At 45.7% G+C, this 27,655-nt stretch overlaps 1 protein-coding gene and 1 long non-coding RNA gene across 8 annotated transcripts; one reads left to right on the top strand and one right to left on the bottom strand.

Moving 5' to 3' along the window:
• Nucleotides 1-208: 208 nt before the first annotated feature.
• Nucleotides 209-26,494, bottom strand: MTHFD2L (methylenetetrahydrofolate dehydrogenase (NADP+ dependent) 2 like). Of its 7 annotated transcripts, none has more exons than XR_014518140.1 (10): nt 26,110-26,494; nt 24,500-24,552; nt 23,921-23,963; nt 17,368-17,552; nt 15,858-15,980; nt 12,721-12,873; nt 8,977-9,084; nt 8,232-8,324; nt 3,297-3,456; nt 209-1,193 (listed from the first exon to the last, which is right to left on the bottom strand). XR_014518140.1 is itself a non-coding variant. In XM_083470110.1 (10 exons), exons 1-10 carry the CDS (start codon nt 26,265-26,267, stop codon nt 1,081-1,083), a joined length of 1,155 nt encoding a protein of 384 aa, XP_083326236.1. In that variant the 5' UTR covers nt 26,268-26,494; the 3' UTR covers nt 209-1,080. The 7 variants fall into 7 exon arrangements, 4 of the variants coding, with proteins under 4 accessions (XP_083326236.1, XP_083326239.1, XP_083326238.1 ...); XM_083470110.1 differs by having other exon boundaries at nt 3,297-3,422; XM_083470113.1 differs by lacking the exon at nt 26,110-26,494 and adding an exon at nt 25,892-25,993 and having other exon boundaries at nt 3,297-3,422.
• LOC310690842 lies at nt 25,767-27,655 on the top strand. Its single transcript, XR_014518195.1, has 2 exons — nt 25,767-25,866; nt 27,299-27,655. It is a non-coding gene; the product is annotated as an uncharacterized lncRNA (long non-coding RNA).

Below are 27,655 nucleotides of genomic sequence, written 5' to 3'. Positions count from 1 at the left end.
ATTTACTGTGGATTTATCCATTCATTTGAAGAAAATCTTTCTTCATTCAAGCACTTGCTTGGAACTATAGCAACAACTACCAAATGAGTCTTTATATTCAAGCCCCTCCTCCAGCTGGAATAAAGACCGACAGACACCTAGTTGGTCTTGCACCAGCTTCTATAATGAGTCAATGAAAAAATAATAATCAGGTCCTTCATCTGTATGGTTTAGTTTCAGCAGTCATGGGTATTGTTTTAATATTACAGTTCACTGGAATGGAAATACAATTCAGAAGGATTTTTTTAAAGCTGATGATCAATAATGCAGTCATTTTAAAAATATTTTGAATTCTCCAATACAGAATCAAGTAATGTTCTCCTGTCCCTTCTTGATGGAAATGATGCTTCTTCAATGAGAATGAAATTTGTCAGCTCACATCTATTAATCTAAATAGGAATGATACTGATACTGTGTTTTGGGACGCGAGGGCAAAACTAGACATAGAAGCAGACTGCAATGAAGTGTATTAACTCCCTTTGGAATGACTTTTTCACCTCTGACTTGGGATTACAGCAATAGCAAATACTAGGCATGCTTTCAAAAACCACACACAATTCACTTTGTTTTTAGTGTTTTCATACATGTTCAGTTATCGATACCTGGCTTTTCAAATTCCTGATTTATTTCTACCGAGCATACTGGGTTCTGGGAGTTTCCCCCCTTATGCATAATGTAGTTCAAAGTATGAGCCCTTTATTATCCTTGGCTAGAGTGTGGCATGCAGTTAAAGCTGAGGCCCAGATCTCCTTTTCGGTTGCAAAAGAGACTCGCATTGGCGAGGGGTGTTTTGCAAAAACCGCACACCTCAAACTTGGACCAGGTGCTTATGCTGGAATAACGTAGAGAAGTCACACACATCCATACATGAAGACAGGAGGTGCATATTCAGCAGCAGAAGTAATAAACATTTTTGTAAGTATGCAAAGAAACCCATTGTCCGTATTCTGACATGAATAAATACAATTTAGAAATAAATATATTTGTAAGAAAAATAAATGTATATGTATCAATAAAGAGAATGGCTTGAATTCATAGATCTTAATAAATAAGCTTCTTGGCCGCAATTAATGTATTCTTCAAAAGCATAGCAACTGTCATTGGTCCTACACCTCCTGGGACAGGCGTGATGAAACCAGCTTTCTTCTTTACCTCTGGGGGGGTGGGGAACAATAGAAAATGCAATAAAACTTAAGTTAATATGCTGGTCATCAAACAAAGCAGCCCACAAACAACAGTGTGAGGAACAACATTTCTGTTTGCCGGTCAAATTATTAATACAGAGGCCAATAGGCAATACATTTCAAAATGGTGTTTTTTTCCCCAATCCCAGGATTTTAGAGTCTGTTCATCGAATTTATTATTTCATAAGCTTAATCACAGTTGATATCTGCGAATCAACTCCGAAGATGGGTTGAAGTCTTCCTTTGTTACAGATTCATTATGAGGCCTTGGCCAAATCAGTCTCCACCACCCCAATCTCTACACTAAGAGCAAGAAATTATTAGTGCTGAGGTCTTTACTTCAGTCCTAAAGGTAAAAACCATGTTTATTTCAGAAGAAATTGAGGGATGCTCATAAATCTTGAAAGCATAACTCCTGTTCTCGGTGGGGTACCTCACAAGGAGGTGGGAAGAGGTAAAGGTTTGTTGTTTCTCAAGCAACTATCATGTTTTCATTGAAATTTATGGGAATACAAGACCTGGAGACTGGAACAGGTCTGAGCTGATAGTGTACCGTATTTTTCGCTCTATAAGACGCACCAGACCACAAGGCGCACCTAGTTTTTGGAGGAGGAAAACAAAGGGGGGGGGGGAATTCTGAATCTCAGAAGTCACAACAGCAAGAGGGATTGCTGCGCAGTGAAAGCAGCAATCCCTCCTGCTGTTCTGGCTTCTGGGATAGCTGTGCAGCCTGCATTCGCTCTATAAGACGCACAGACACTTCCCCTTACTTTTTAGGAGGGAAAAAGTGAGTCTTATAGAGCAAAAAATACGGTAATTTAGACCTGATCTGAAAAGTGTCAATGTGAGGCCATTTTAGAAGGGTCCTGTTATGATTGCCGGCGTGGTTGATCGAGAGCAAACAGGCAAGACTGGTCTTTTCAAGGCTTTATTATTTGTCCAAAACGTTCGCAATGCAGACCGACTCAATTCCATGTCTGCTCGGTCGCTAGCAGAATCTGGGAGTGGGCGGTCCTTAAACTTTCCCCAGCAGAGCAGTTTTTTGACCCCCATCCTACGCCTCCCCTCTCTGCGCGTGAGCCTACTGCGCAGAGAGGGCGTGGGCAAAGGGGGGCCTGCTCCCCCCTGCTTTGCTCAGGTTTGGCGCTGCGCCTCTCCCCTGCATCCTCCGAGCCCTGCATCCCTTCCCCACTGGAGGCGTGGCTTCGCTCCTCCCCGGAGGAAGAACTGCTTCTCCAGATCTTTGGCGGCTCCCTGTAACCCAACTGCCCTTCCACCTCCGGCCTCTGAGCTGATGGCAGTTCCCTGACAGGTCCATTCCATATCAAGTTTGAGGAAGGTTGCCCACAAATACATCAAACCATCTATTTTAGGTGGTGTGTTTTAATTCTCTAAATACAGCTAAACTTGGTGGAACAGTATCATCCTTTTGCAATGCCTTCAGTACTTTCAATGTTTTTTCAGCTTCTAAAAGCAACAAAATCCATCCTTGACAAACTGGATCCTCTGCTTTGGAAACCCTCATTCTTGGGGCTTTTTTTAAGTGGAGAAGTTCAGGCCAAATAGGATATATTAGCCCAGAATACTCATCTCCCTTTAGTTAGAAAGAGCCAAGTAAGGAGAAAATACATAGTTCTTTGAACAAACCTGGGACACATTTTACATTAGGTACTAGGGGAGGTTTTTTGTGTGTGTGAAAGAACTATATTAGCAGAACACTGTTGGTTAATGTTTAAATCCTATGAATATATGCACACACGCAACACTATTAAAATGCTTAACATAAAAGAAAATTACAAGAGAAAATGGAAGTACTGATAAGCCCCATGAGATGAACTTTCTCAAAAGTTACACAAGGAAATAGCTGGGTAAAGCACCCTTCAGATTCTCTAGGGTGTCCAATTCCCCTAAATATGTGGGTTAACTTTCAGTATGGCTCTTAATATTTCTCTTTTGGCCAAAGGAAAAATAATGTGTTATTTAAACTCCCTGCATCAAGAGCAGTTGTAAGTGGAACAAATTCCTACTCCCACCCCCCCAAATAAAAAACACCACCACTGCCATTTTGCTTACCTTCAAAGTCCACATCCCCCACTAAGTTGGTCTTTCCTGTGAGAGGATCGTGGATATGGTTGATCCCGACATCGATCACTGCTGCCCCTTCTTTAACCATATCAGAAGTAATCAGCTTTGGGACACCTGAAACCACCAATCCAATTAGGATTCACAGATCCTGAGGGGTGGGGGGGAGAAATGTGAATACTTAAGCTTTTAAGCACTTTATATTTGATGAGGGATACTAATACCTGGGTCATTATGCCCATAGTTTCATCGGAGAAATGATAGATGGTATGGTTATGCGAGCCAAGGAGACGAGTAACTATACAGCCTTTAGAACATGGGTAGGCAAACTAAGGTCCGGGGGCCGGATCCGGCCCAATCGCTTTCTAAATCCGGCCCACAGACGGTCCGGGAATCATTGTGTTTTTACATGAGTAGAATGTGTCCTTTTATTTAAAATACATCTCTGGGTGATTGTGGGGCCTGCCACAATGAGTAGAATGTGCGCTTTTATTTAAAATGCATCTATGGGTTATTTGTGGGGCATAGAAATTCGTTCATTACCCCCCCTTCAAAATATAGTCCAGCCCCCTACAAGGTCTGAGGGACAGTGGACCGGCCCCCTGCTGAAAAAAATTGCTGACCCCTGCTTTAGAAGACATCTGAAGGCAGCCCTGTATAGGGAAGTTTTTTAAATGTTTAACACTTTATTATGTTTTTATATACCGGTATGTTGGAAGCTGCCCAAAGTGGCTGGGGCAACTCAGTCAGGTGAGTGGTGTATAAATAAAATTATATTATTATTATTATTATTATTATTATTATTATTATTTGAATAGGGCATGTTATGTACTGAGTTGAATAGGATCCAAAATGCAGCAGTCTGATTGGTCCTAGAACAATAGGATTCAGAATGCAGCAGTCTGATTGGTCCTAGAACAGTGTTTCCCAACCACTGTTCCGCGGCACACTAGTGTGCCGCGAGATGTTGCCTGGTGTGCCGCGGGAAAAATTAAAAAAATCGAAAGATTTTTTTTTTTAAAAAAAAGTCAAATTTTCGATTGGGGCGCCGTCACTAGATGACCCCTGGGGTTCCCTCCCTCCCTCCCGCTCTGCGCCTCCCTCCTCCTCCTCCGGGGAGGCCCTTCCTGGCTCTCGGCCAAGGCTTGGCGAGTGCCCACCCGTCCCTCCATCCCTGCACCCGGCCTCTCCCCCTCCGTCCCCGGCGCGGGGGCTGCCGGGATCCGTAGTCCCCTCGCCCTTGGGCTCCGCGCCCGCGCGGGGTGCGCGAACTACGTTTCCCAGTGTGGCCTGGCGGGCCGGGCGTTTTGTTTGAAGCGCTCTTCTCCCGGCCATGGAATGAGTGCCGCGGCGGTGGCCGGGCGGGCAGGGGCTCTTCCGCGCAGACCCCGTGCAGCCTGCCTGCGCCCCCGCGGAGATCGGGCGGCAGGATGGAGCCCGGTGATCCCCGCGGAGGCGGAGGCTGCCCCCCAGGTAGGGCTGCATCAGGGGTTTTTTATTTTTGCAATGCTGCATCTGCGCCAGAGGGGACGCATCGGACCGCGGGGAGACCCCTTGGCGGGCGTGCAAGGCAATGCATGCGTGCAGGCGTTGCATGGAGTGCAGTGCAATGCAATGGCAACGCGGCGCCCTGCATGCATGCATGCAACTTCCACCGGCGCTCCGGACTTGGCAGGTGAGGGGGGTCCCCAGTGGGCGGCAGAGAGAGCCGAGAGGGCGAAGGGGAGCCGGGGGGGAGCAGCGCTGCTCCCCGAGCCGAGCCCGGGGGGAAACTTCGGTGTCGTTGCGCCGGGTGTTGGAAGCGGAGGCTGGCGGGGGCCCCTCACCTGCAAAACCTGGTCGCCTCTCATATATTTCGTGCATTGCATTCATCGCCCGCTTTCTCCTCCAAGGAGCTCCCGGGGGCGCGCGTGGTTCTCCCCGTGTTATCCTCGCAACAACAGCCCTGCGAGGTGGGTCAGGCGAGTGGCCCAAGGGAGCACCCAGGGATTGTCCTGGCCAGGTGGGGTGATTTGAACCCTGCTCTCTGCCCGGTCTTCGTCCTCATTTAGCCCCCACATGTGCATGACTGTGCATGACTGAGGTTTTCCCCCCTCGTCTTGGCTATGGTGTGAGTCTGTGCTGTTAATTAATGGGGTTCTGCCTTCGGAGAAGATGAGCCAGCCCTCAAGGAGGTGATTATGTAATTTGCTAGCAATTCATGTCCCTCCCGGCGTGACGCTGCGCGCTGACGTCACGGGGCTGCAATGGTGGTGTGCCTCGAGATTTTTTTCATGAAACAAGTGTGCCTTTGCCCAAAAAAGGTTGGGAAACACTGTCCTAGAACAATGCAGCAGTATGATTGGTCTGCAGGAGCCACCCAATCTAGCTCCAGATGGAAGTGAATCCACAACCTGATTGACCTACAGGAGAATTCTGGAATTAGCCAATCACGTGCAGCCCATTGTGTAAATAATGTACAGTGGTGCCTCGCAAGACGAAATTAATCCGTTCTGCGAGTCTCTTCATCTTGCGGTTTTTTCGTCTTGCGAAGCACGGCTATTAGCGGCTTAGCGGCTATTAGCGGCTTAGCGGCTATTAGCGGCTTAGCGGCTTTAAGAAAAAGGAAACAAACTCGCAAGACGTTTCGTCTTGCGAAGCAAGCCCATAGGGAAATTTGTCTTGCGGAACGACTCAAAAAATAGAAAAGTCTTTCGTCTTGCGCGTTTTTCGTCTTGCGAGGCATTCGTCTTGCGAGGTACCACTGTATATAAAGCAGATATTGTGGGGAAACTTTCATTCCTCCTCACCACTATGAGCTGAATAAAGAGCATGAAATCCACTCTCGACTCCGAGTATATTTCAGGACATCACTATTGTCATCAGAGGAATGTTGGGAGGGTATGTAGTGGTGTGTTTATAGCATTGTGCATGGCTTGAAACAAATATTTAGAAACCATAAGGTCCCTTGAACCTTATAGACTAGCAGAATAGCAAAGAAGGCCAGCACTGCCACTACAACCTTCAAGGGCAAGTTACGAAGAAGAATTACAGACCTCTGGAGGAAGGGCAAAGCAGTGACAGTCAGAAGAGGGGAAAAATAATACTCAGAAAATGTTGGTATTTGTAGAATTAAACAGGCCTATAATTATATTGGCGTACCAAGAATTCTGCAAATACTCAGGTGTAATTAGGCAATTAAGGCATTTCTAAGTTTGAGGTTGATTTTTTTCCACAGACATTTTGGGCTACCATGAGCTATCAGCTCCTCCTCACCCCCAAGAATTTCAAAATAAAACCTCTTGCTTATATAACTTAAACCTATTGCATAATAAATACAACATTTTTACAATTCCAATACTGCAACTGTAAACCTGGCTGTAATTTGGATATAAGGACGGTAGAATCCAGGACCAAAGTTTTCCATCTCCCTATTTATTAATTCTGTACTATTCTTGTAAATGCTAGACACTCTGACTGATTTTTTTTTATTCCTAAAATGCCATTGTTCCCAAGCTCTTGCCAAATTCTAGGCAAGTTAAGTAAATGCTGGGCCGATTTGCATAAATAGCTGCTAGTGAAAATGTGAACTCTTCAGTGCGAAAGTGAGCCTGCGCCATAGCTTGCCCCCATAAAATCCATATTGTATGTAATTTTCACTTTACTGCGACACAAGAATAAAACATGCTAAGTTTGTGGTCACAGAGACAACATAATAGTGACTTTCAGACTTACGACAAGCATGCCCGACTTACCAAACATAATGCGTTCCTTGGAAATTGTTAACTAGGCAAGGGTTCGCATACGAGTCAATGATTGTAACTGATTCCTATGGGAAATTCTCTAATGTGTTCCCTGTTAGAATTCCTGCTCTGTGATTGCAGTCATGGGATTGTTGTCTATCACATGACGGCGTATGTTTTGACTCCACAGTGTGGGAAGTGACGGAGACATGATGTTTGTGTTACTGTGTTCCGTGAAGTGGGACTATTGTCCTTTGTTCTTTCTCTCTTTGCTGTCTGATGCTAGAGAGGGAGCCATGTTGCAGTGCTCTGTGTGTATTTATATGTAAATAAAGTAAATAAAGTAGATGCGTAAATAAAGAGGGACGTGGGTGGGGCTGTGGGTTAAACCACAGAGCCTAGGACTTGCCGATCAGAGGGTCGGCTGTTTGATTCCCCACGGCGGGGCGAGATCCCGTTGCTCGGTCCCTGCTCCTGCCCACCTAGCAGTTCGAAAGCACGTCAAAGTGCAAGTAGATAAATAGGTACCGCTCTGGCGGGAAGGCAAACGGCGTTTCCGTGCACTGCTCTGGTTTGCCAGAAGCGGCTTAGTCATGGTGGCCACATGACTTGGAAGCTGTACGCCGGCTTCCTCGGCCAATAAAGCGAGATGAGCGCTGCAACCCCACAGTCGGTCACGACTGGACCTAATGGTCAGGGGTCCCTTTACTCTTTACCTTTAAAGTAGATTAGCCAAAATGCTGTGTTGCTGAGGTCTGTTACGCAAACTGCAAATACTCTGCGGATCCCTAAGTGTGCCGGTGTCTGTTGACATCGGTCGTTGTGATGTTCAGCTGAAGAAAGCTTTTGAAGCTCCCGAATGAAAGATCAGGAGGGTGAGAACATGCCAGTCGGGCATGTGTCTCTGCCAGGGTCCTACTCGAGTGTAGGACGAGCTCCTGACATTCCCTACCACACCCTTACCCAAAAGCAAAAAGACCAAACAAACCCTTGGGAACACCTAGAAGAAATGCTCTCTTATTTGTTCAATCGCTCCTTGCATTCCTCGGCAGATATCTGAATCTGCCGTGTGTATAGCAAGGTTTGGGTACTAATTCCTCATTTTTGGACATGAGAATTTTTCCATAATGAACGTTTGTAAAGCGGGATGTGTGTGTATATTTGAATTTTATTGTATTGTAAAACATTGACAGTGCTACATTACCTGCAGCAACTATTACAATATCAGCAAGCTGCGTATGGATCTTCAGCTGATCTTTGGGTGTATATCTGTGAGCAATTGTAACTGTAGCATCGCCTGAAATACATATATATTAGTCCCAATTGCTGATCATTTACAAAACTGCAATGCAGTTGCGATTAAAATGATTGTCGTAGTGTTAGCAAACTGTTTGCAGCACTTTCTTTAGTTTGCCATTATTTTGGCAGCACGGTATCAGGCCCTGTAAAATAAATTCTATTTCTAGAAGCCTCGAAAACAATACAAATATCTTATCACACAAGGTTTTCATTCTAGAATGCACTTTTGGCACAATCCACTGGAAAATTATTCTGTGCAAGGCCCATTGAAATAAATGGGGCGTGTGCATGAGAATTTTGTAACCGTAAAACAATGACATCCGAAAATATCCTCATCTTATCTGAAACTCAAACTCTAGAGTAGTCCGAATGATCACAGTTTGGAAGGTCAGAATTACTCAGTGTCAAATGTCCAGCAGATTCTGTTAAGAACAGCTGTCATTCATCATACTATATGGGCAGGTAAGTGTATACAAATAGCAAAATGGGTTATGTTCCTAAAAGCTAAGGATCTAAAACATTATTTTGAAAATCAGACATTCTAAATCCTGTTATGCATTTAGATGCTTACGAACTATTTTTTCTTCCTTTGCACATTCCCTTTTCTCTGTGCTGAGGGTTTCAACAAAACAGAATGTTATTCAACATACCTCCGGGCCTTTCATGTCCTCCGTCGGTATGTAAAAGCATTGAAATAGGCATTCCAACATTCTTTGATCTCCCGACGACGACGACGTTTCTTCCAAATGTTTGTATTCCTTTAAGAACGAGAAAAATAATATCGAAGAGAGTGACTCATTCCTATGGAATGAAAGGCTTTTGATCGTACAGATTTGAAATGTTAGATTATTATGAACTGTGATTAGTGGCTTTTCTTTACAAAACATAACCCAAAATGTCTAACAAAATAGTACGAAGATTAAAACCAGCATAGTGTCAAAGCAGAATAAAACCTTTAAGAAATCCATACATATAAAAGGCAGGTCTAACACACTCCACCAGTTGAAAGAGGGCACAAATATCTGAAACCATCCAAATTAAGAGCTTGGGTAAAGAAGGTCTGGGTACATTTTTTGCCTGGCACCTAAAAGTAGATAGCGATGTCATCAGAAATACATCTCTGGGGAGAGCATTCCATAATCTGGGAGCTACCACTAAAAAGTTCTCTTGTTGCCACTCTCTGTACCTCCTTGAATGCCACATGCAGAGCCCAGTTTGGTTCATGTGGCGAGGGGCAGTCATTGAGAGCCTGCACCAGTAAAACCAGATCTAGCTATCCTACGTCACTTTGGGAAACATTTGTTCTTTTTCTAGTATAGAAACTGTGGTAGGGTACCATAGTTAAGTGCTCCTTCTTTGCTGAATCAACCATTATGTGACTGACGTTACAGCTGTACCTTGGAAGTCGAACGGAATCCGTTCCAGAAGTCCGTCTGACTTCCAAAACGTTCGGAAACCAAAGCATGGCTGTCAGGGAACTGACATCGGAGCAGAGTGGAGAGGCTAGGCTCCCAGATTCTGCAGGAGAGGGTACTAGTAAGGGAAGAGAGAGAACGTCCTCTGGGGAAAGAAGTCCCGGTGACACCTGGAAGAAGGGAGAGGCAGAGAGCACTTCGGAGGGGAGGCTCCGAGACTCTTCCAGTGAAGTCAGTGAGGAGGGTGGAGGACCACCACTCGGCACGCCCACTCTGCGCAGAAGGCTTCCGCGCAGAGAGGTGAGGCGTAGGTTGTCCGTTAAGGAATTCTTATGCTGGAGGAAATTTAGGAGACACCCACTGACGGATTCTACCAGCGACTGAGCAGCAGCGCAAAAGGGTTGCTCAGCCAGGGAAAGACACAACCACCCCAAGCAGTTTGGAACAGCTAGAGGTTTACACACAAGCAACCCCAATTCCCATGATAGTGGCTTTTGATTGGCTGCAGGAAGCTCCTGCAGCCAATCAGAAACTGCGGAAGCCCCGTCAGACGTTCAGGTTCCAAAGAATGTTCGCAAGCTGGAACACTCACTTCCGGGAGCCAAAACGTCCGAGTACCAAGGCGTTCGGGATCCAAGGTACTACAATACAGTAAACCTGTATGCCTTTCGGCAGTAATAGCTTGCTAGATAATTTCGTCTTGAAATACCACATCTTATATCGACACCAGACTTTAAACCAGAGCTTACATATTTATGTAGCTCTATATAGAAGGAGCGTCTCCACCCCCATCGTTCTGCCCGGACACTGAGGTCCAGCGCCGAGGGACTTCTGGCAGTTCCCTCCCTGTGAGAAGCCAAGTTACAGGGAACCAGGCAGAGGGCCTTCTCAGTAGTGGCGCCCGCCCTGTGGAATGACCTCCCACCAGATGTCAAAGAGAAAAATCACCACCAAACTTTTAGAAGACATCTGAAGACAGCCCTGTTTAGGGAAGCTTTTAATGTTTAATAGGTTATTGTATTTTAGTGCTCTGTTGGAAGCCGCCCAGAGTGGCTGGGGAAACCCAGCCAGATGGGCGGGGTACAAATAATAAATTATTATTATTATTATTATTATTATTATTATTATTATTATTATTATTAGATGAGGTACCTACTCTTGATTTACACTCTGGTAAGAATTAAGTTCTGGACTGGGTTAAAGTAATGCACTGCCTTGGGGGCTGCTGCTAAAAACAACCCAAAAAATCAGTGCACAACTCAGCTGCCCAAATTTTGACTGGTCCAGCCAGAGTGACCGTATCACACATCTAAAAAAAATAAATACAAACGCAACCTACCGTATTTTTCACCCTATAGGACGCACTTTTCCCCCTCCAAAAATGAAGGGGAAATGTGTGTGCGTCCTATGGGGCGAATGCAGGTTTTCGCTGAAGCCTGGAGAGCGAGAGGGGTCCGTGCGCACCGACCCCTCTCGCTCTCCAGGCTTCAGGAAGCTATTCACAAGTCTTGCAAGCCCGGCGGGATGTCCCGCGGGCTCGCAAGGCTTGCGGGCAGCAGCCTGCAGCCCAAAAGCTCGGGGGACAGCGGGGAGGCGCAGCGCCGCCACCCCGCTATTCCCCAACCTGATCTGGAGGCTGGCGGGGCGGGGGGGAGAAGTAAGCTTGCGTCTCCCCCCTGCCAACCCCACAAGCTCGCGGGATAGCGGGGAGGCGGAGCGCCGCCACCCCGCTATTCCCCGACCTGATCTGGAGGCTGCTGGGGGGGGGGGGAGAAGCAAGCTTGCTTCTCCCCCCGCCAGCCCCACAAACTCGGGGGACAGCGAGGCAAGCTGTCCCTGAAGGCAGAAGAGGGAGACGGAGCACTCCATCTCCCTCTTCTAGCTTGGGGATGGCTGCGCAAACCTGGGGGGGGGGGGAATAAATTTTTTCCCCTTGATTCCCCCCCCAAAAAACTAGGTGCGTCCTATGGGCCGGTGCGTCCTATAGGGCAAAAAATACAGTATTTGAGAAATTATTATTAAATTATTACATTTATGTCCTCTCTTTCCTCCAATGACCTCAAGGTGATGCACATGGGTCTCCTGCCATTTTATCCTCATAAGAACTCTGCCAGGTAGTTTAAGCTGAAAAATGGTGACTAATCCAGTCTCCCATTTGAACCCCCATTTCCTCATTTCTAGCCTACCACTCTAACCGCTATACCACACTGGTTGCCTGAAAGCAACAGGGATCAAAAAAGAGAGAAAACTGTGGTTTCTCTGCACCTTGTACCATGCAGCTTCTCCTGATTTGCCAAATATTAACAAAAAAAATTTTGGCGCACTCCTTAAAACAAAAAGATGGGCTAAGCATATCCAATGCAACAAACCGCAGTGCAAATCCAAATTTTATAGCATCTCCTATTTCATTTTTAAAAAGCAGAGACATCACCTTGCCAACAAAGGTCCGTATAGTTAAAGCTATGGTTTTCCCAGTAGTGATGTATGGAAGCAAGAGCTGGACCATAAAGAAGGCTGATCGCCAAAGAATTGATACTTTTGAATTATGGTGCTGGAGGAGATTCTTGAGAGTCCCATGGACTGCAAGAAGATCAAACGTATCCATTCTTAAGGAAATCAGCCCTGAGTGCTCACTGGAAGGACAGATCGTGAAGTTGAGGCTCCAATACTTTGGCCACCTCATGAGAAGAGAAGACTCCCTGGAAAAGACCCTGATGTTGGGAAAGATGGAGGGCACAGGGAGAAGGGGACGACAGAGGACAAGGTGGTTGGACAGTGTTCTCGAAGCTACAAACATGAGCCTGACCAAACTGCGGGAGGCAGTGGAAGACAGGAGTGCCTGGCGCACTCTGGTCAATGGGGTCACGAAGAGTCGGACACGACTAAACGACTAAACAACAATTTCATTTAGGATTTAAGCACCGTAAGATCGTATAACTTGATACCCCATATTTCTCTGAAATACCTCATTTCTCTTACCTGTTCTTTTTATTATTTCCCAGACAGCAGCAGCAGTGGCAGGTATAACGGAAGGTTGGTCAAGACACAGTTGTCCTATATTGAAAATATGAAATCCATCCACATCCTTTTCAGGGGCAACAGTGTTACACACAGTTCTTTCATCAATGTGACCTGGAAAATACGATTTCATGTCCTTTTTGTTATCTGGAACTTGTCTGATGGGCTTTATGTTCAGTGGAGAACAAACAGTGTTGAGCATGAGGATGTTTCTAGGATCTATTTACCACTACAGTGGTACCTTGGTGGTTGAACAGCTTGGCTCCTGAACAAATTGACTCCCGAACGCTGCAAACCTGGAAGTAACTGTTCCAGTTTGCGAACGTTTTTTGGAAGCCGAACGTCTGACACAGCTTCCAGTTGAGTGCAGGAAGCTCCTGCAGCCAACTGGAAGCCGTGCCTTGGTTTTTGAAAGGTTTCAGTAGTCGAATGGATTCCCGGAATGGATTAAGTTCGACACCCAAGCTTCTTTTTCTATTACACATTGTTATCCATCTTATTTAATATTTAAAACGGAACTTGTTTATTCTAATAAAAAAAGAAGCATGAAATTAGGTTAAAGGTGTGTGAAAGAAGGTAATAGACGTGGAAAGAAATTGCAATTGAGTAGATTGGAAGTCTAACACAAAGGTGGGGTGAGGGGTGGCGGATGGTGATGGGAAAAGGAATTATCTGTGGGATTGAGTGTAGGTATGTTTCAACATTTTTAAGGATTGTATGAAATGTATGTTTGTATATTCACAATATGTGTGTCTTAATGCTGAATAATTTTAACAATAAAAACTTTTCTAAAAAAAATAATAGTTCGACAACCAAGGTACCACTGTACTCCTAGATTTTTGATGTCCACAATCTGTCCTGTGGGTTTCTGGAGATCACCAGCACATATCTTTAGCATTACTGTCAACCTGATCTGGACGGATGATCTCCTCCCACAGACCATCCACAAAAGCAAAACCTATCAGACTGTTTGTGCTGCCTTTAGAGGATGAAGAGGCTCTAGTGGACATTTCATGCAGAACTTCTGGTCAATAACCTGGAGTGTGGCAATTTGGACTCCTACTCGGTTGAATGGGAGAACAATGAAATGTTTTTCGGCTGTCCAAAAGGACTGCTGAGGTTTGGCCTGCCTTCTTATTTTTGGTTTCAAAATTCACCAAGCCAAAGAACTTGGTGGTGGAAAAGGGGCACCCTTTTATTACAATTCTAGGTCCACAATCCAGTGACAAGAGCCATATGTGCATTCTGGCTATGACCTTGGAAATCATGAGTTTGGAGTTAAATCTGATCATTTCCAAGGACAAATCTGTCAATAGTGCAGCATACAAACAGTTTTTCCTCAAGACATCTTTTACTGCCTTTGGAGTAAGGTAAAGGGACCCCTGACCATTAGATCCAGTCGTGGCCGACTCTGGGGTTGTGGCGCTCATCTCACTTTACTGGCTGAGGGAACCGGCGTACAGCTTCCGGGTCATGTGGCCAGCATGACTAAGCCACTTCTGGCGAACCAGAGCAGCGCACGGAAACGCCATTTACCTTCGCACCGGAGCGGTACCTATTTATATACTTGCACTTTGACATGCTTTTGAACTGCTAGGTTGGCAGGAGCTGGGACCGAGCAATGGGAGCTCACCCCGTCGCAGGGATTCGAACCGCCGACCTTCTGATTGGCAAGTCCTAGGCTCTGTGTTTTAACCCACAGCGCCACCCGCGTCCCAACCTTTGGAGTAATCAGGTTCAATTATGTCAGATACACAGGTCACACGTCGACTGCCCTTGCAAACATCAAGTTGGCAACTGATGCTCTGAGCAATACTGCTGAGGCTTTAAAGCTTGTCTTTAGAGCTACCTCCATGCACAAGAATTCATAGCTTTGCCTTTGCTCTCTGCAGTACATAAGAGCACAGCCTAACCTGCATTCACCACACAAGTTTTAAGTTTGTCTATGGTGCAAAGAGTCAACGCACAGTGCTGAGCCTGCTTCAGTTTATGTTACACTGCCACCATGTGGTCAATCTTTCATTCTCATTTATTTATGACATGTATAATTTTCCCTCACTGAATAGTTCTAGGGTAGAAACTGCAAGCAGGTGAATAAAATCATCATCATCATCAATCTTTATTACGGTCCAGAGACCCAACAAATCGTTACAAAACAATACACAATTCATAAAGCCTACCTCCAGGTTAAACAAGCATTTCGTTCAGAATACAGGGATCATTGGTTCTTTCAACCACCAATAAAAACTTTGCCACTGCTAATGTTCTAGCGTTTGTCCGGTCTTCCAATAGGAACCTGACATAGTGAGCCTCTGATTTTCCCGGGAAAGGTACCAGCAAGGGTAGTATCAGTTCAGCCCTGGCTTGCTCATATTTTGCACAGTGCAACAAAATGTGTTTTATGGAATCGATGTCTTGAGCACACGAGCAAAGTCTGTCCTGGTAGGGAACTCCTCTCAACCTGCCATCCAACACTGCAGAAGGAAAGACGTTTAGTCTGGCTTTGGTGAAAAGCCTTCGATAGTTTGGTACTGTCAGGTTTTTAATATAAGATGTTAACTTAAAGACATGCCCATATTGTACTCCTACTGCCAGCGGACTACAAACTGCCTGTGATCGAGATCGCAAGTCACTGTGTGCATTATCCCATAATCTTTGCTTTAACGTCTTTAGGGTGCCTTCATAACCCAGGTAATACAGTTGGGGGGGTGACAGGGTGGATGTGAGGGCGATCTGGCTGTGACATCTGTCACCCCATTGATCGCCAGGGTTGATTCGGCTGAATAAAATCAGCATTCTAACCTGCAAGCACATTAATAAAAAATGGTATTGAAAATATGGCCATTACCCCCAGAAGCAGTTGTTTGAAATAAATTATGAGAATAATCTCTTTCAGCTTTCATAATAAGGTTACTACTGAGGGCAGAAACATGTATGTTGGAAAAATAATTACCAATACGGTCAAGGTACTGAATAGTTTGGTTATTTATAAACCCTTTTTCTCATTGCAAGGTTTATACTAAGTTAAGTGTACTTGATTTTTCTCATTTATTCCTCAAAACCACCCGACTTTGTGACACTGTATAAAATAACATTACCTGGCAGAGGTAACTGGACTAATATACCACTGACTCTTGGATCCTTGTTTAATCTGCCAGTCAGATCTAAAAGTTCTTCCTGAGAAATATCTTTGGGCCTCAGTATTATTTCACTACAAATGCCTAAAGTAAAAGGAGAAAGCAAACAATATCATCAGCAAAAAATTAGTTACGCTTAGTCACATGCAACAAAATTCAGATTGTGCAATTCTATCTATCGGTAGCATTTTTAATTAGAATACTAAAATAAATTCACACTCAGTATTTAATTATTCGTTTATCTATTTTTTAAATATATTTTTTCCTTACAGATCGTGGGTGAGGAACCCACAGCCATGGGGTGCTACAAGCCTTCTCTAGCTCTCAGGATCACTCTACTGTAATGTATCTGTGTGTGTGTGTGTGTGTGTGTGTGTGTGTGTGAGAGAGAGAGAGAGAGAGAGAGAGAGAGAGAGAGAGAGAGAGAGAGAGAGAGAGATGCAGTAGCCTGGGAATGAGCCTCAGGGTGGGGAGCCTGGATGGGAAAAGAGAGGGGAGGGCAAGGGGGAACACAAATAAGAAATACCGTATTTTTCGCTCTATAGGACGCACCCGACCATAGGACGCACCTTGTTTTAGAGGGGGAGAACAAGAAGAAAAAAAATCTCCCTCTCTCTGCTCAGCGCCCCTTCAGCGAAGCAGCAGGAGAAACGGAGCCCCTTCCATTTCTCCTCCCGCTTGGCTGAAGGGGCGCTGCGCAGCTCTCCCTCTCTGCTGAAGCCAGGAGAGTCTTGCTCTCCTGGCTTCAGCAAAAGGAACCCAAAGCCTCTGGAGCGCAGCGGGAGTTCCTGCTGCGCTCCGGAGGCTTCAGGTTCCTTTCGCTGAAGCCAGGAGCGTGTTGCTATCGCTGAAGCCAAGGAGCCTGCATTCGCTCCATAAGACGCACACACATTTCCCCTTAATTTTTGGAGGGGAAAAGGTGCGTCTTATAGAGCGAAAAATACGGTATTTGAGGGCAGGGGGTTTGCCCGATTTTGTCCTCGCTCAGGGAGCCATATTACCAAAGTCTGGCCCTGTAGGAGGAGCCTTCTGCAAGTCATCAGTTCCAAAATTTGTTAATTAATGGGGAACAGCAGGGAGCCAAAATGGAGAGATGGGAGTGGGGGTGGGAAGGGGAGTAGAGAGACTGACAGAGCTCCCAGCAGATGTCAAGGCAACAAACAACTATTTTACTTTTAAAAGACAACTGAAGGCGGCCCTGTTTAGGGAAGTTTTTAATGACTGATGCTGTATTGTTTTTAATATTCAGTTGGAAGCCGCCAAGAGTGGCTGGGGAAACCCAGTCAGATGGGCAGGGTATAAATATTATTATTATTATTATTATTATTATTATTATTATTATTATTATAAATGCCACAAATTCTGCCAGCATGGAGATTACCTCCCGGAGAATGCAGCCTCTGAAAGGAAATGTGCATTGTGTCCAGAAAACTGCCATTGTTCGGAAAACTGTTTGAATAAAAAGGCTTACCTACAGCTGCTGCTGCTTTTATTTTATTTCTCACATACGTGTGACTGGCTGGGTTGTCTCCTACTAAAACAACGGTGAGATGAGGCCTCTTGTTCCCAAGGGCAAGCCAGGAGTCTACATCCTTCCGTATCTCCTCGCAGACCTGGGCAGCCAGCTTTTTCCCTGAGATAATAGTTGCTTCGGTACTATAAAATACAAAGGACAAAACGAATCGTTAAAAGGCTAAAGTTTTAAGGCCAACATATTACCGCTCAGCAGAGATGTCATCCTAAAGTCTGCATTAATAAACGTTGCAATTACAACACCTTAACCTGCGTATAAATGGCACAAGCACAAGATGGCTGATCAGCAACCCGTTTGGATCAGTGGATAGGTTTGGGAATTTGAGAAAGTGCTGTGTAAAGGTAAAGGTAAAGGGACCCCTGACCATTAGGTCCAGTTGTGGCCGACTGTGGGGTTGCAGTGCTCATCTCGCTTTACTGGCCGAGGGAGCCGGCGTACAGCTTCCGGGTCATGTGGCCAGCATGACTAAGCCGCTCCTGGCGAACCAGAGCAGCGCACGGAAATGCCGTTTACCTTCCTGCTGGAGCGGTACCTATTTATCTACTTGCACTGGCGTGCTTTCGAACTGCTAGGTTGGCAGGAGCAGGGTCTGAGCAACGGGAGCTCACCCCGTCATGGGGATTCGAACCACTGACCTTCTCATTGGCAAGCCCTAGGCTCTGTGGTTTAACCCACAGCGCCACCCGCGTCCCTAAAGTGCTGTGTAGGGCATAACAAAACACACGAGAGCTGTTACGGGGGTGCAGCACAAACACAACATGGCTGCCATATTGAAACAGAGGGAAAGCCAGACATTTCCATGTATCTCCTTCCAGTCAGTCACAGTGAATCAATCCACAAATTCTGCAGCAAATCGCACAACACCGACAGCAACAGACAAACCCCAGAAAGGAAACACACAGCTCATAACACAGAATGTGGAACGAAGCTGTATCACTCTGACCTCATCAGGAGAGTTTATATCAGTGTTTCCCAGCCTTTGGTTTTTGGACCACAGTTCCCATCATCCCTGACCACTGGTCTTCCTAGCTAGGGATGATGGGAGTTGTAGTCCAAAAACAGCTGGAAACCCAAGGTTGGGAAAAGCTGGTTTATACAGTATCCCAGAGGGAGTTTGATGATACAAACCTTTATGCAACAGCATGGCATCCTGTTCCAATAAGACTGATCAAAAAGGCATATAGCCGAAGTTGATGCTCTCAAAAATCCTTACGAAAATCCTCACCTCAGAAGCTCTGAACATTAACATCCAACATAAAATTGCACTCTGTTCCTCCAAATAGAGGTGCAAACACCCCCCCCCCCAAGAGCTAGTCAAGGAAGGGATCTCATGCCTTATTGTATTACCATTGTAAATATTTCCTCCCCCAACCCACCCACCCACTTTGCAATGCATGGAAACTGCACTGGCTGAACAACCCTTCCTTCCTCGATAGCCAATAACAATAACTCCCATACGGGTAGTGCCGGATTTACATATAAGCGAAACAAGCTATAGCTTAGGGCCCCACTCTCTTGGGAGCCCCCCAAAAACTTAAGGGAAAAAAACTCCCACATACAGCAACAGTGTTTTGTGTTGTGTAGGCTCCTATGATATAAGTAATGGGCCCCGCCTACTAGCCTGCTCCGTAAAATATGCCCTCTTTCTCTTTACATTTCCAACACAGTTTAGAACTTGTTTTGTACGTTTTAGCAATTTTACAAATACCAATGATACATGATTTTCATATAATTTTCTTTCAACGAACAGCATGCAGTCATTTTTATTTCCTCTTTCCATAACTTTTCCCAGGATGAAAGTTGGCTATTATATGCAAAGTCTCTATCGTCACTGCCTTGATTTTTGCAGCTTTCTTGAGGCATGAGCAATGTGCAAGACATGACTTGGCCTGAGTGCTGGATTTACGTATAAGCTAAACAAACTATAGTTTGTTTTGTTTAGTTGTGTCCGACTCTTCGTGACCCCATGGACCAGAGCACGCCAGGCTCTCCTGTCTTCCACTGCCTCCCGCACTTTGGTCAGACTCTTGTTTTTAGCTTCGAGAACACTGTCCAACCATCTCGTCCTCTGTCGTCCCCTTCTTCTTGTGCCCTCAATCTTTCCCAACATCAGGGTCTTTTCCAGGGAGTCTTCTCTTCTCATGAGGTGGCCAAAGTATTGGAGCCTCAGCTTCACGATCTGTCCTTCCAGTGAGCACTCAGGGCTGATTTCCTTAAGAATGGATAGGTTTCATCTTCTTGCAGTCCATGGAACTCTCCAGCACCATAATTCAAAAGCGTCAATTCTTCGGCGATCAGCCTTCTTTATGGTCCAGCTCTCACTTCCATACATCACTACTGGAAAAACCATGGCTTTAACTATATGGACCTTTGTTGGCAAGGTGATGTCTCTGCTTTTTAAGATGCTGTCTAGGTTTGTCATTGCTTTTCTCCCAAGAAGCAGGCGTCTTTTAATTTCGTGACTGCTGTCACCATCTGCAGTGATCATGGAGCCCAAGAAAGTAAAATCTCTTACTGCCTCCATTTCTTCCCCTTCTATTTGCCAGGGGGTGATGGGCCCTGTGGCCATGATCTTCGTTTTTTTGATGTTGAGCTTCAGACCTTATTTTGTGCTCTCCTCTTTCACCCTCATTAAAAGGTTCTTTAATTCCTCCTCACTTTCTGCCATCAAGGTTGTGTCATCTGCATATCTGAGGTTGTTGGTATTTCTTCCAGCAATCTTAATTCCGGCTTGGGATTCATCCAGCCCAGCCTTTTGCATGATGAATTCTGCATGTAAGTTAAATAAGCAGGGAGACAATATACAGCCTTACCGTACTCCTTTCCCAATTTTGAACCAATCAGTTGTTCCATATCCAGTTCTAACTGTAGCTTCTTGCCCCATATAGAGATTTCTCAGGAGACAGATGAGGTGATCAGGCACTCCCATTTCTTTAAGAACTTGCCATAGTTTGTTGTGGTTGACACAGTCAAAGGCTTTTGCATAGTCAATGAAGCAGAAGTAGATGTCTTTCTGGAACTCTCTAGCATTCTCCATAATCTAGCGCATGTTTGCAATTTGGTCTCTGGTTCCTCTACCCCTTCGAAATCCAGCTTGCACTTCTGGGAGCTCTCGGTCCACATACTGCTAGTTTAGGGCCCCACAAAAAATTAAAAGTGAAAAAAAATGGATGTCCATTTCCAAAATATAAGATAAAAAACAAATAAAATAAAACTTACCTACAGCAACAGTGTTTTGTGTTGTGTAGGCTCCTATGATGTAAGTAATGGGCCCCATGTGCTAGCCTGCTCCCTAAAATATCACTGGTTTGCTCATTTCTATATATAGGGTGCCTACATTCTGCATAGTTGCATGACAACATGTAGCATGCAGCTGCAGACTGCAGTGCAGCACAGTTGAATGTAGGTCAAGCTGTTGTACCTGTTATCTAATATTAAAGAGTGCTTGTAGACTGATGATCAGGCAGCATAGACTAAGATACCCTCAGTCTTATGCCTGCTGATTGATTTCATATATTCAACACAAAAAACAGCAACAATTTGTTGTTGACAAAGGACAGATGGACATATAAAGGGCCCCATTACCTTCAGTAGCTTAAAGGTAAAGGGACCCCTGACCATTAGGTCCAGTCGTGACAAACTCTGGGGTTGCGGTGCTCATCTCGCTTTACTGGCCGAGGGAGCCGGCGTACAGCTTCCGGGTCATGTGGCCAGCATGACTAAGCCGCTTCTGGCAAACCAGAGCAGCGCACGGAAACACCATTTACCTTCCCTCTGGCGTGGTACCCATTTATCTACTTGCACTCTGACGTGCTTTCGAACTGCTAGGTTGGCAGGAGCAGGGACCGAGCAACGGGAGCTCACCTCGTCGCAGGGATTCGAACTGCCGACCTTCTGATTGGCAAGTCCTAGGCTCTGTGGTTTAGCTTAGGGCCTCATCAAACCTAAATCCGGCCCTGCATACAGGGTGAACAAAATCAATGGGCTGTGTGTTGAAGAGTGGCTCCTAGGCACCCCTACGCCCCCAAGCTTCCAATAAGCTTCCAATGTGTCAGGGTGGAGACAAATGGTGCAGAGACACCTAAGTAAGCACCAGACACTTTATTCCAACCATATCTACTGTTAGCCAAAGCACTCGTGACCTATTTTATCTTGGAAGTACAGTGGTGCCCCGCAAGACGAATGCCTCGCAAGACGGAAAACTCGCTAGACGAAAGAGTTTTCCGTTTTGGAGGTGCTTCGCAAAACGAATTTCCTATGGGCTTGCTTCGCAAGACGACAATGTCTTGCGAGTTCCTGCTGGTTTTTTCCCTTCCCCCCCTTTTTCTAAGCCACTAAGCCGCTTATCAGCTGATCCAATCAGCAGATAAGCCGCTAAAAGCCGCTAAAAGCCGCTAAAAGCCGCTAATAGCGCTAATCCGCTAATCCGTCAATGGGCTTGCTTCGCAAGACGAAAAAACCGCTAGACGAAGAGAATCACAGAAAGGATTCTTTTCGTCTTGCGAGGCACCACTGTATGAGCCTAACTACACAGAACAATACAAACCGAACCTTCAGAATTCTCCTGCAAGTCCCTAGGCCAGGGTGCTGTGGGGCTCATGGTCTTACTACTCTTCTTCTTTGGCGATCACTCGTAGCCGAGTAAGATTGCCTTCCATAAACATGGTTTTAACAATGAGTCCTTAAGTGACTGTGAAGGCCGATTCTGGGGGGGGGGGGGGGCAGAGTTTGCCTATGCCTGTTCTAGAGCATTCCTATCATCAGCAATGCAGGGATTTTCCCACAGTGCACCGGGCAGGTTGAAGAGCAGCCTAGCTCTCAACCACTCTTTGTTTTTATGGAAAATTAGGCCCAACTAGGCTTCTACCTGAGTTCCCCACAACCCCTTTTCTAAATTTGCCATATTGGAGGGAAAGGGAGAGGCAGTGGGAACGCACAGCAAAAAGAATAAAAGGAAGACACTTTCCTGTTAAAGGTAAAGGGATCCCTGACCATTAGGTCCAGTTGTGACCGACTCTGGGGTTATTGTGCTCATTTCGCTTTATTGGCCGAGGAAGCCGGCGTGCAGCTTCCAGGTCATGTGGCCAGCATGACTAAGCCACTTGGTGAACCAGAGCAGCGCACGGAAGCGCCGTTTACCTTCCCGCCAGAGTAGTACCTATTTATCTACTTGCACTTTGACGTGCTTTCGAACTGCTAGGTTGGCAGGAGCAGGGACCGAGCAACGGGAGCTCACCCCGTCGGGGGGATTCGAACCGCTGACCTTCTGATCGGCAAGTCCTAGGCTCTGTGGTTTAACCCATAGCCCCACCCACGTCCCTTTGGAGCCAAATCAAGACTTTTTGCTATTGCTATTGTAAACGACTGGGAGCCAAAAGCCTTTGCTGATCTATTGCCAGAGATTTAGCAGTACATCCCCATCTACTCACCCCCAGGTTCCTGCTGCTATGGGGAGAATGAGTGGTAAAATCCTTAGCTATTTGCAGGTTATCACTTGGACAGAGCAGGTATCAGGGTAACATTAGCAAAGACACTCTTGTGTTTGCTCCAATGACTCCTGGGTTCTGTAGGGAAGCAAATCCATTTTGCAGGAGGGAGTCAAAAGTGTAGTGGAAGTTTCTGTGACAAATCCACTTTTAAAATATGGGGAGGAAAGACTGATTTTAAAAGTGATGGGGGAATATATTGAAAAGTATGGTATGAATAAATAACTAATGGGAAGAAAAAAATACTACAACATGCTGATCCTTGTTTTCTGTAACATTAGTATCTCCGGTGTGGTGATTATCTGGAAATCAACACTGGCACCCAAATTTAAAGCAGGATTTTTTCCTCCAGCCAACTGAGACTGATGAAAAACATGTCCATGACGCCTGTAATCAATGGTGCCCAGATATATGCCTTGAGAACACAACAACCACTTCCACAAATAGTTCAGGATACTGGTAGGGAGAATGTTTGAGAGAAAGTTATTTAATTATGGTAAACTGGAAAAAGTATATGGCATAAGAAAGCTAAAAACGCACACTGAAGGGTTGTTTAAATCATTTGTTGTCGCAGCTTTCGCCCTTAGAGAAAAAGCCAAAGACAAGGCTTTTTCCCTCCAATAAAATGACTTCCCAAAATTTGTGAGGGAGTTTAAAAATAAATCATCTTGTCTTCTTAGCATTGGTTCCTGGGCTCAAGAACAAACACAACCCTTCATGTGGTTTCCCAAATTTACCACCTTCCACATTCAAAGAGAAAGCTAGTCGGAATTAAAATTTAAACTTCTGAGAAAGAATTCAAAATATCCAAAAAATATGTAAGATACCACGAACCAAAATTCACAGCCAACAAAAAGCCACACATTCCAGTCCTCCACATAGACAGCAGCTCAAAGTAACAGATCGTATAACTTTTCGTTGTCATTTTCTGTTGTTCTTTTCCTGCTTATTTTAATTTTATCTGACTTATCTTCTTTTAAAACCTTTTTTAGGATGTATGTTACCTTGGGTGATTTTGGTACGAGGCAGAAGGTTGGTAAAAAATATCTAAAATAAATAAAATGTCCACATTAGTGAGTTCTCACTGCTATTAAAGCATCTCGTCAGCAAATAGGCATTTGTCCAATAACCATAGCTGTCAAGCGTCTCTTATTTGGCGGGACAGTCCCTTATCCCAGCACCATGTCCCGCTGCTGTCCCTTATTGATGATGTCCCTTAAATAAGCTACTGAAGGTAATGCGGCCCTTTCTATGTCCAGCTGTGCTTTGTCAACAACAAATTGTTGCTTTTTTGTGTTGAATATATGCTATATGGTAATTTACAGACCTAATAGGTATCTAAAGCCATTTGCACGCAACAAAATATGTATTTTATCAAAGTAATTGTTGATCCCTTATTTTGGCTGCTGATCCCTTATTTTCGAGGCTGCTGGTCCCTTATTTTCAAATCTGTAAGTTGACAGCTATGCCAATAACCGTCGCTCCTTAACCCTTCTCTTAAATGGGGAACTACAACTAATAGATTGCCTGGTTCACCCTCCCTCCTCTCTGACCTCTGGATATTCTATAAATACTACACATACCCATGTTGCTTGTGCATGTGGTCATCCGCCTTTTCCTTGAAGGGTCAGTGGTCCTTTAAAGCAAGAAGAGGGATGGAGTTATGCATACAGCCAATATACAGTGTCACACCACTATGAGATGCTACTTTCAGAATTCAGGTGCAGAACTAGGCGGGCTGCATGCATGGCTTACGCTCTTCTTGCCTTAAAAGAGTTACCGACAATCAAGTCAATACTGTTTCCATGAGAAGACCTCACGGAAAGGAACTACATCACCTGAAAGCGATGTTTCTTCAAGCTGCCTCCCTCATGCTTCAAATTAATTAAAATGCACAGTAAATGCATCATGTGCAACACATGTATTGCTCGGGGAATTGTTGCTCCTATAGCATCTAGTGCAGGCTTCCTCAAACTCGGCCCTCCAGATGTTTTGAGACTACAATTCCCAGCATCCCTGACCACTGGTCCTGCTAGCTAGGGATCATGGGAGTTGTAGGCCAAAAACATCTGGAGGGCCGAGGTCGAGGAAGCCTGATCTAGTAGCTTTCCGAAAGCAAGCTGGGAGTGCATTCAATGGTCGTTTACACATGAACAAGCCCACCTGATTTGCCTCTCCCCACTCACACACAGGAAAATCAAACCCAAGTCCCAAACTAAGGGTGACAACCGAACCAGGGATTATGGCTTGGGTTAAATCAGGGTGGATTTGACTAAAATCAAATTTACAATTTAAATCATGATTTTAAAAATATTTAATAACAGAAATTACACACACACATCCGCAACACAAGAATCTTTTGCCCAACGTGGGGTGTCAACTTGAATAAAATATTGGGGAGGCCGAAGTAAGCTCTGCCCCACATAATCAATCACACCAATCAAGTAAGCTCCGCCCCACATTACCAATCACATAACCAATCAGGTAAGCTCTGCCCCGCATAATCAATCTCATAACCAATCAGGTAAGCTCTGCCCCGCATAATCAATCTCATAACCAATCAGGTAATCTCTGCCCCACATAATCAATCACATAACCAATCAGGTAAGCTCTGCCCCACATAACCAATCTCATAACCAATCAGGTAAGCTCCGCCCCACATAACCAATCACATAATAAATCAGGTAAGCTCCGCCCACATAACCAATCGCATAACCAATCAGGTAAGCTCCGCCCCACATAATCAATCACACAACACGGCATGTGTACGCCATTTGAGTGGCAAAACCCATCTACTTTTTTGTGCGGTGGGGGGGGGGAGAGAACCGGCTCCCTCAAATATTTTATTGAGGGGGGGCATTGAAGGGACCTCACCCCCCCATGAGTTGCTCTCCCAGCTCGAACCCTGAGAGGAAGACCCACGGCCGAGCCATTTGGGCAGCGGCTGCGGGTAACTTCCAAGGAGGCGAGCCCACCTGAGGGCGCCCTGGGATGATGGAGGGAGGGAAGAGAGCCTCGTCGCCCCTACGAATCCTGAGGCCGTCGCCTCCCCTTGCCTCAGGGGTGGGCCGGCCCTGACCCCAATATCCCCACTTATGGACTTGGGGGGGAGGGTGCTCGGGTCCCCCCGCCCCACCGACGAGGACCCCCTCGTCCCCCGCCTCCCATGACGCCCTTCTCTTCCCCTCAGCACCTGACGACGCCGCTGCTGAGGGAGCTGCTGCTGCTGCTGAGGCGTTTGCCGGCCGACGGCAGCCGCGGGGAGCCTCCGCGCCGCCTTCTCCGCAGAAGCAGCAGCACGAGGCGGCGGCAAACGGGGGCGCAGGTCGTCGCCGCCGCCGGCGCCGCCATATCCGAAGGCCGTGGACGTCGCCGGCCTCTCGCGCCGGTCCGGGTCGCCGGCCGGCTTCGGGGCGGCTCCGCCTCTGGCTCCTCCCTGCGCCCGCCCAAAGGCAGGCCTCGCCGCTGCTGCCGAGAGAGGGACAGGGGCGCTGGGCGGAGGGCCGAGCGGGGTGGCTCAGAGGCAGGAAGGAAAGGGGGAGCGGCTTCCTCCGTATCAGGGAGGAGAGCTAATTTGTCTCTCTCTATCTCTCTCTCTCTCTCTTTCTTTCTTTCTTTCTTTCTTTCTTTCTTTCTTTCTTTCTTTCTTTCTTTCTCTCTCTCTCTCTCTCTCCACCACCCCCTCTCGCTTTTCTCCCTCTCTATCTATCTCTGCCTATCTCTCGCTCTCTATCTCTACCTCTTTCTTTATTTCTCCTTCTCCCCCTCTCTCTCTATCTGTACCTCTTTCTTTCTGTCTATCTCTACCTCTCTACCTCTCTCTCTCTCTCTCTCTCTCTCTCTCTATCTGTACCTCTCTTTCTTTCTTTCTTGCTGTCTATCTCAACCTCTCTATACCTCTTTCTTTCTCTCTCTCTCTCTATCTATCTATCTGTACCTCTTTCTTTCTGTCTATCTCAACCTCTCTACCTTTCTTTCTCTCTCTCTCTCTTTCTATCTGTACCTCTCTTTCTTTCTTGCTGTCTATCTCAACCTCTCTATACCTCTTTCTCTCTCTCTCTATCTATCTATCTATCTATCTATACCTCTCTTTCTTTCTGTCTATCTCAACCTCTCTACCCCCCTCTCTCTATCTGTACCTCTCTTTCTTTCTGTCTACCTCACCCTCTCTACCTACCTTCCTTCCTTCCTTCCTTTCTCTCTCTCTCTCTCTCTCTCTCTCTGTACCTCTCTTTCTTTCTTTCTTTCTTTCTTTCTGAATGACGATTACATTGATTTTGTACTAATGACTGAGCCGTATTAACTTTAGTGTAGTTTCCTGGAATTGGAAGAATTACTAGCTTCATTATAGCTAGTAAGTTATTCCTACCATTTTCTTACAGAATGCCACTATTTGGTAGATATGTGTATTAGCGTGAAGCTATTCCCACAGAAAGATCACTGCCTGCTGATGGTATATGTGTGGATCTGGCTGCCCACCTTTGCTGTGGGCTAGGATGGTCCGGCCATAGAAGCTGAAAGATCGCTTTGAATTCCAAAATGCTCTGAGAATGATGCTGCCCCAGGAAGATGTGAAGCAGGAGGCTAACTGGGGCAATTGACACTCCCACCTAAACAGCCTGGCTCCCTGCCGTTTTATGAGGAGTTGAGCATTTGATAGATATATCAATACAGTTCTGGACTGTGTCTTTTGCACTCATGGCCTAAATAAGTTTGGTTCCACTCAGTTTACACATTAA

The sequence above is a fragment of the Podarcis liolepis genome (assembly GCF_965112155.1).
Source record: "Podarcis liolepis genome assembly, chromosome: 13".
NCBI lineage: Eukaryota > Metazoa > Chordata > Lepidosauria > Squamata > Lacertidae > Podarcis > Podarcis liolepis.
Note: the sequence above shows the minus strand (reverse complement) of the source record. Positions and strands in the feature narration are given on the sequence as shown.

What these genes read in the sequence shown, in the direction of transcription:
- MTHFD2L (XM_083470110.1), bottom strand. Translation starts at nt 26,267, where the DNA reads ATGGCGGCGCCGGCGGCGGCGACGACCTGCGCCCCCGTTTGCCGCCGC. An exon ending in AGTCCAGTTACCTCTGCCAG is followed by an intron (nt 12,874 to 15,857) that starts GTAATGTTATTT and finishes CGTATTTTCCAG; the next exon opens with GTCACATTGATGAAAGAACT. An exon ending in TATTGTAATAGTTGCTGCAG is followed by an intron (nt 3,423 to 8,231) that starts GTAATGTAGCAC and finishes TGGTGGTTTCAG; the next exon opens with GTGTCCCAAAGCTGATTACT.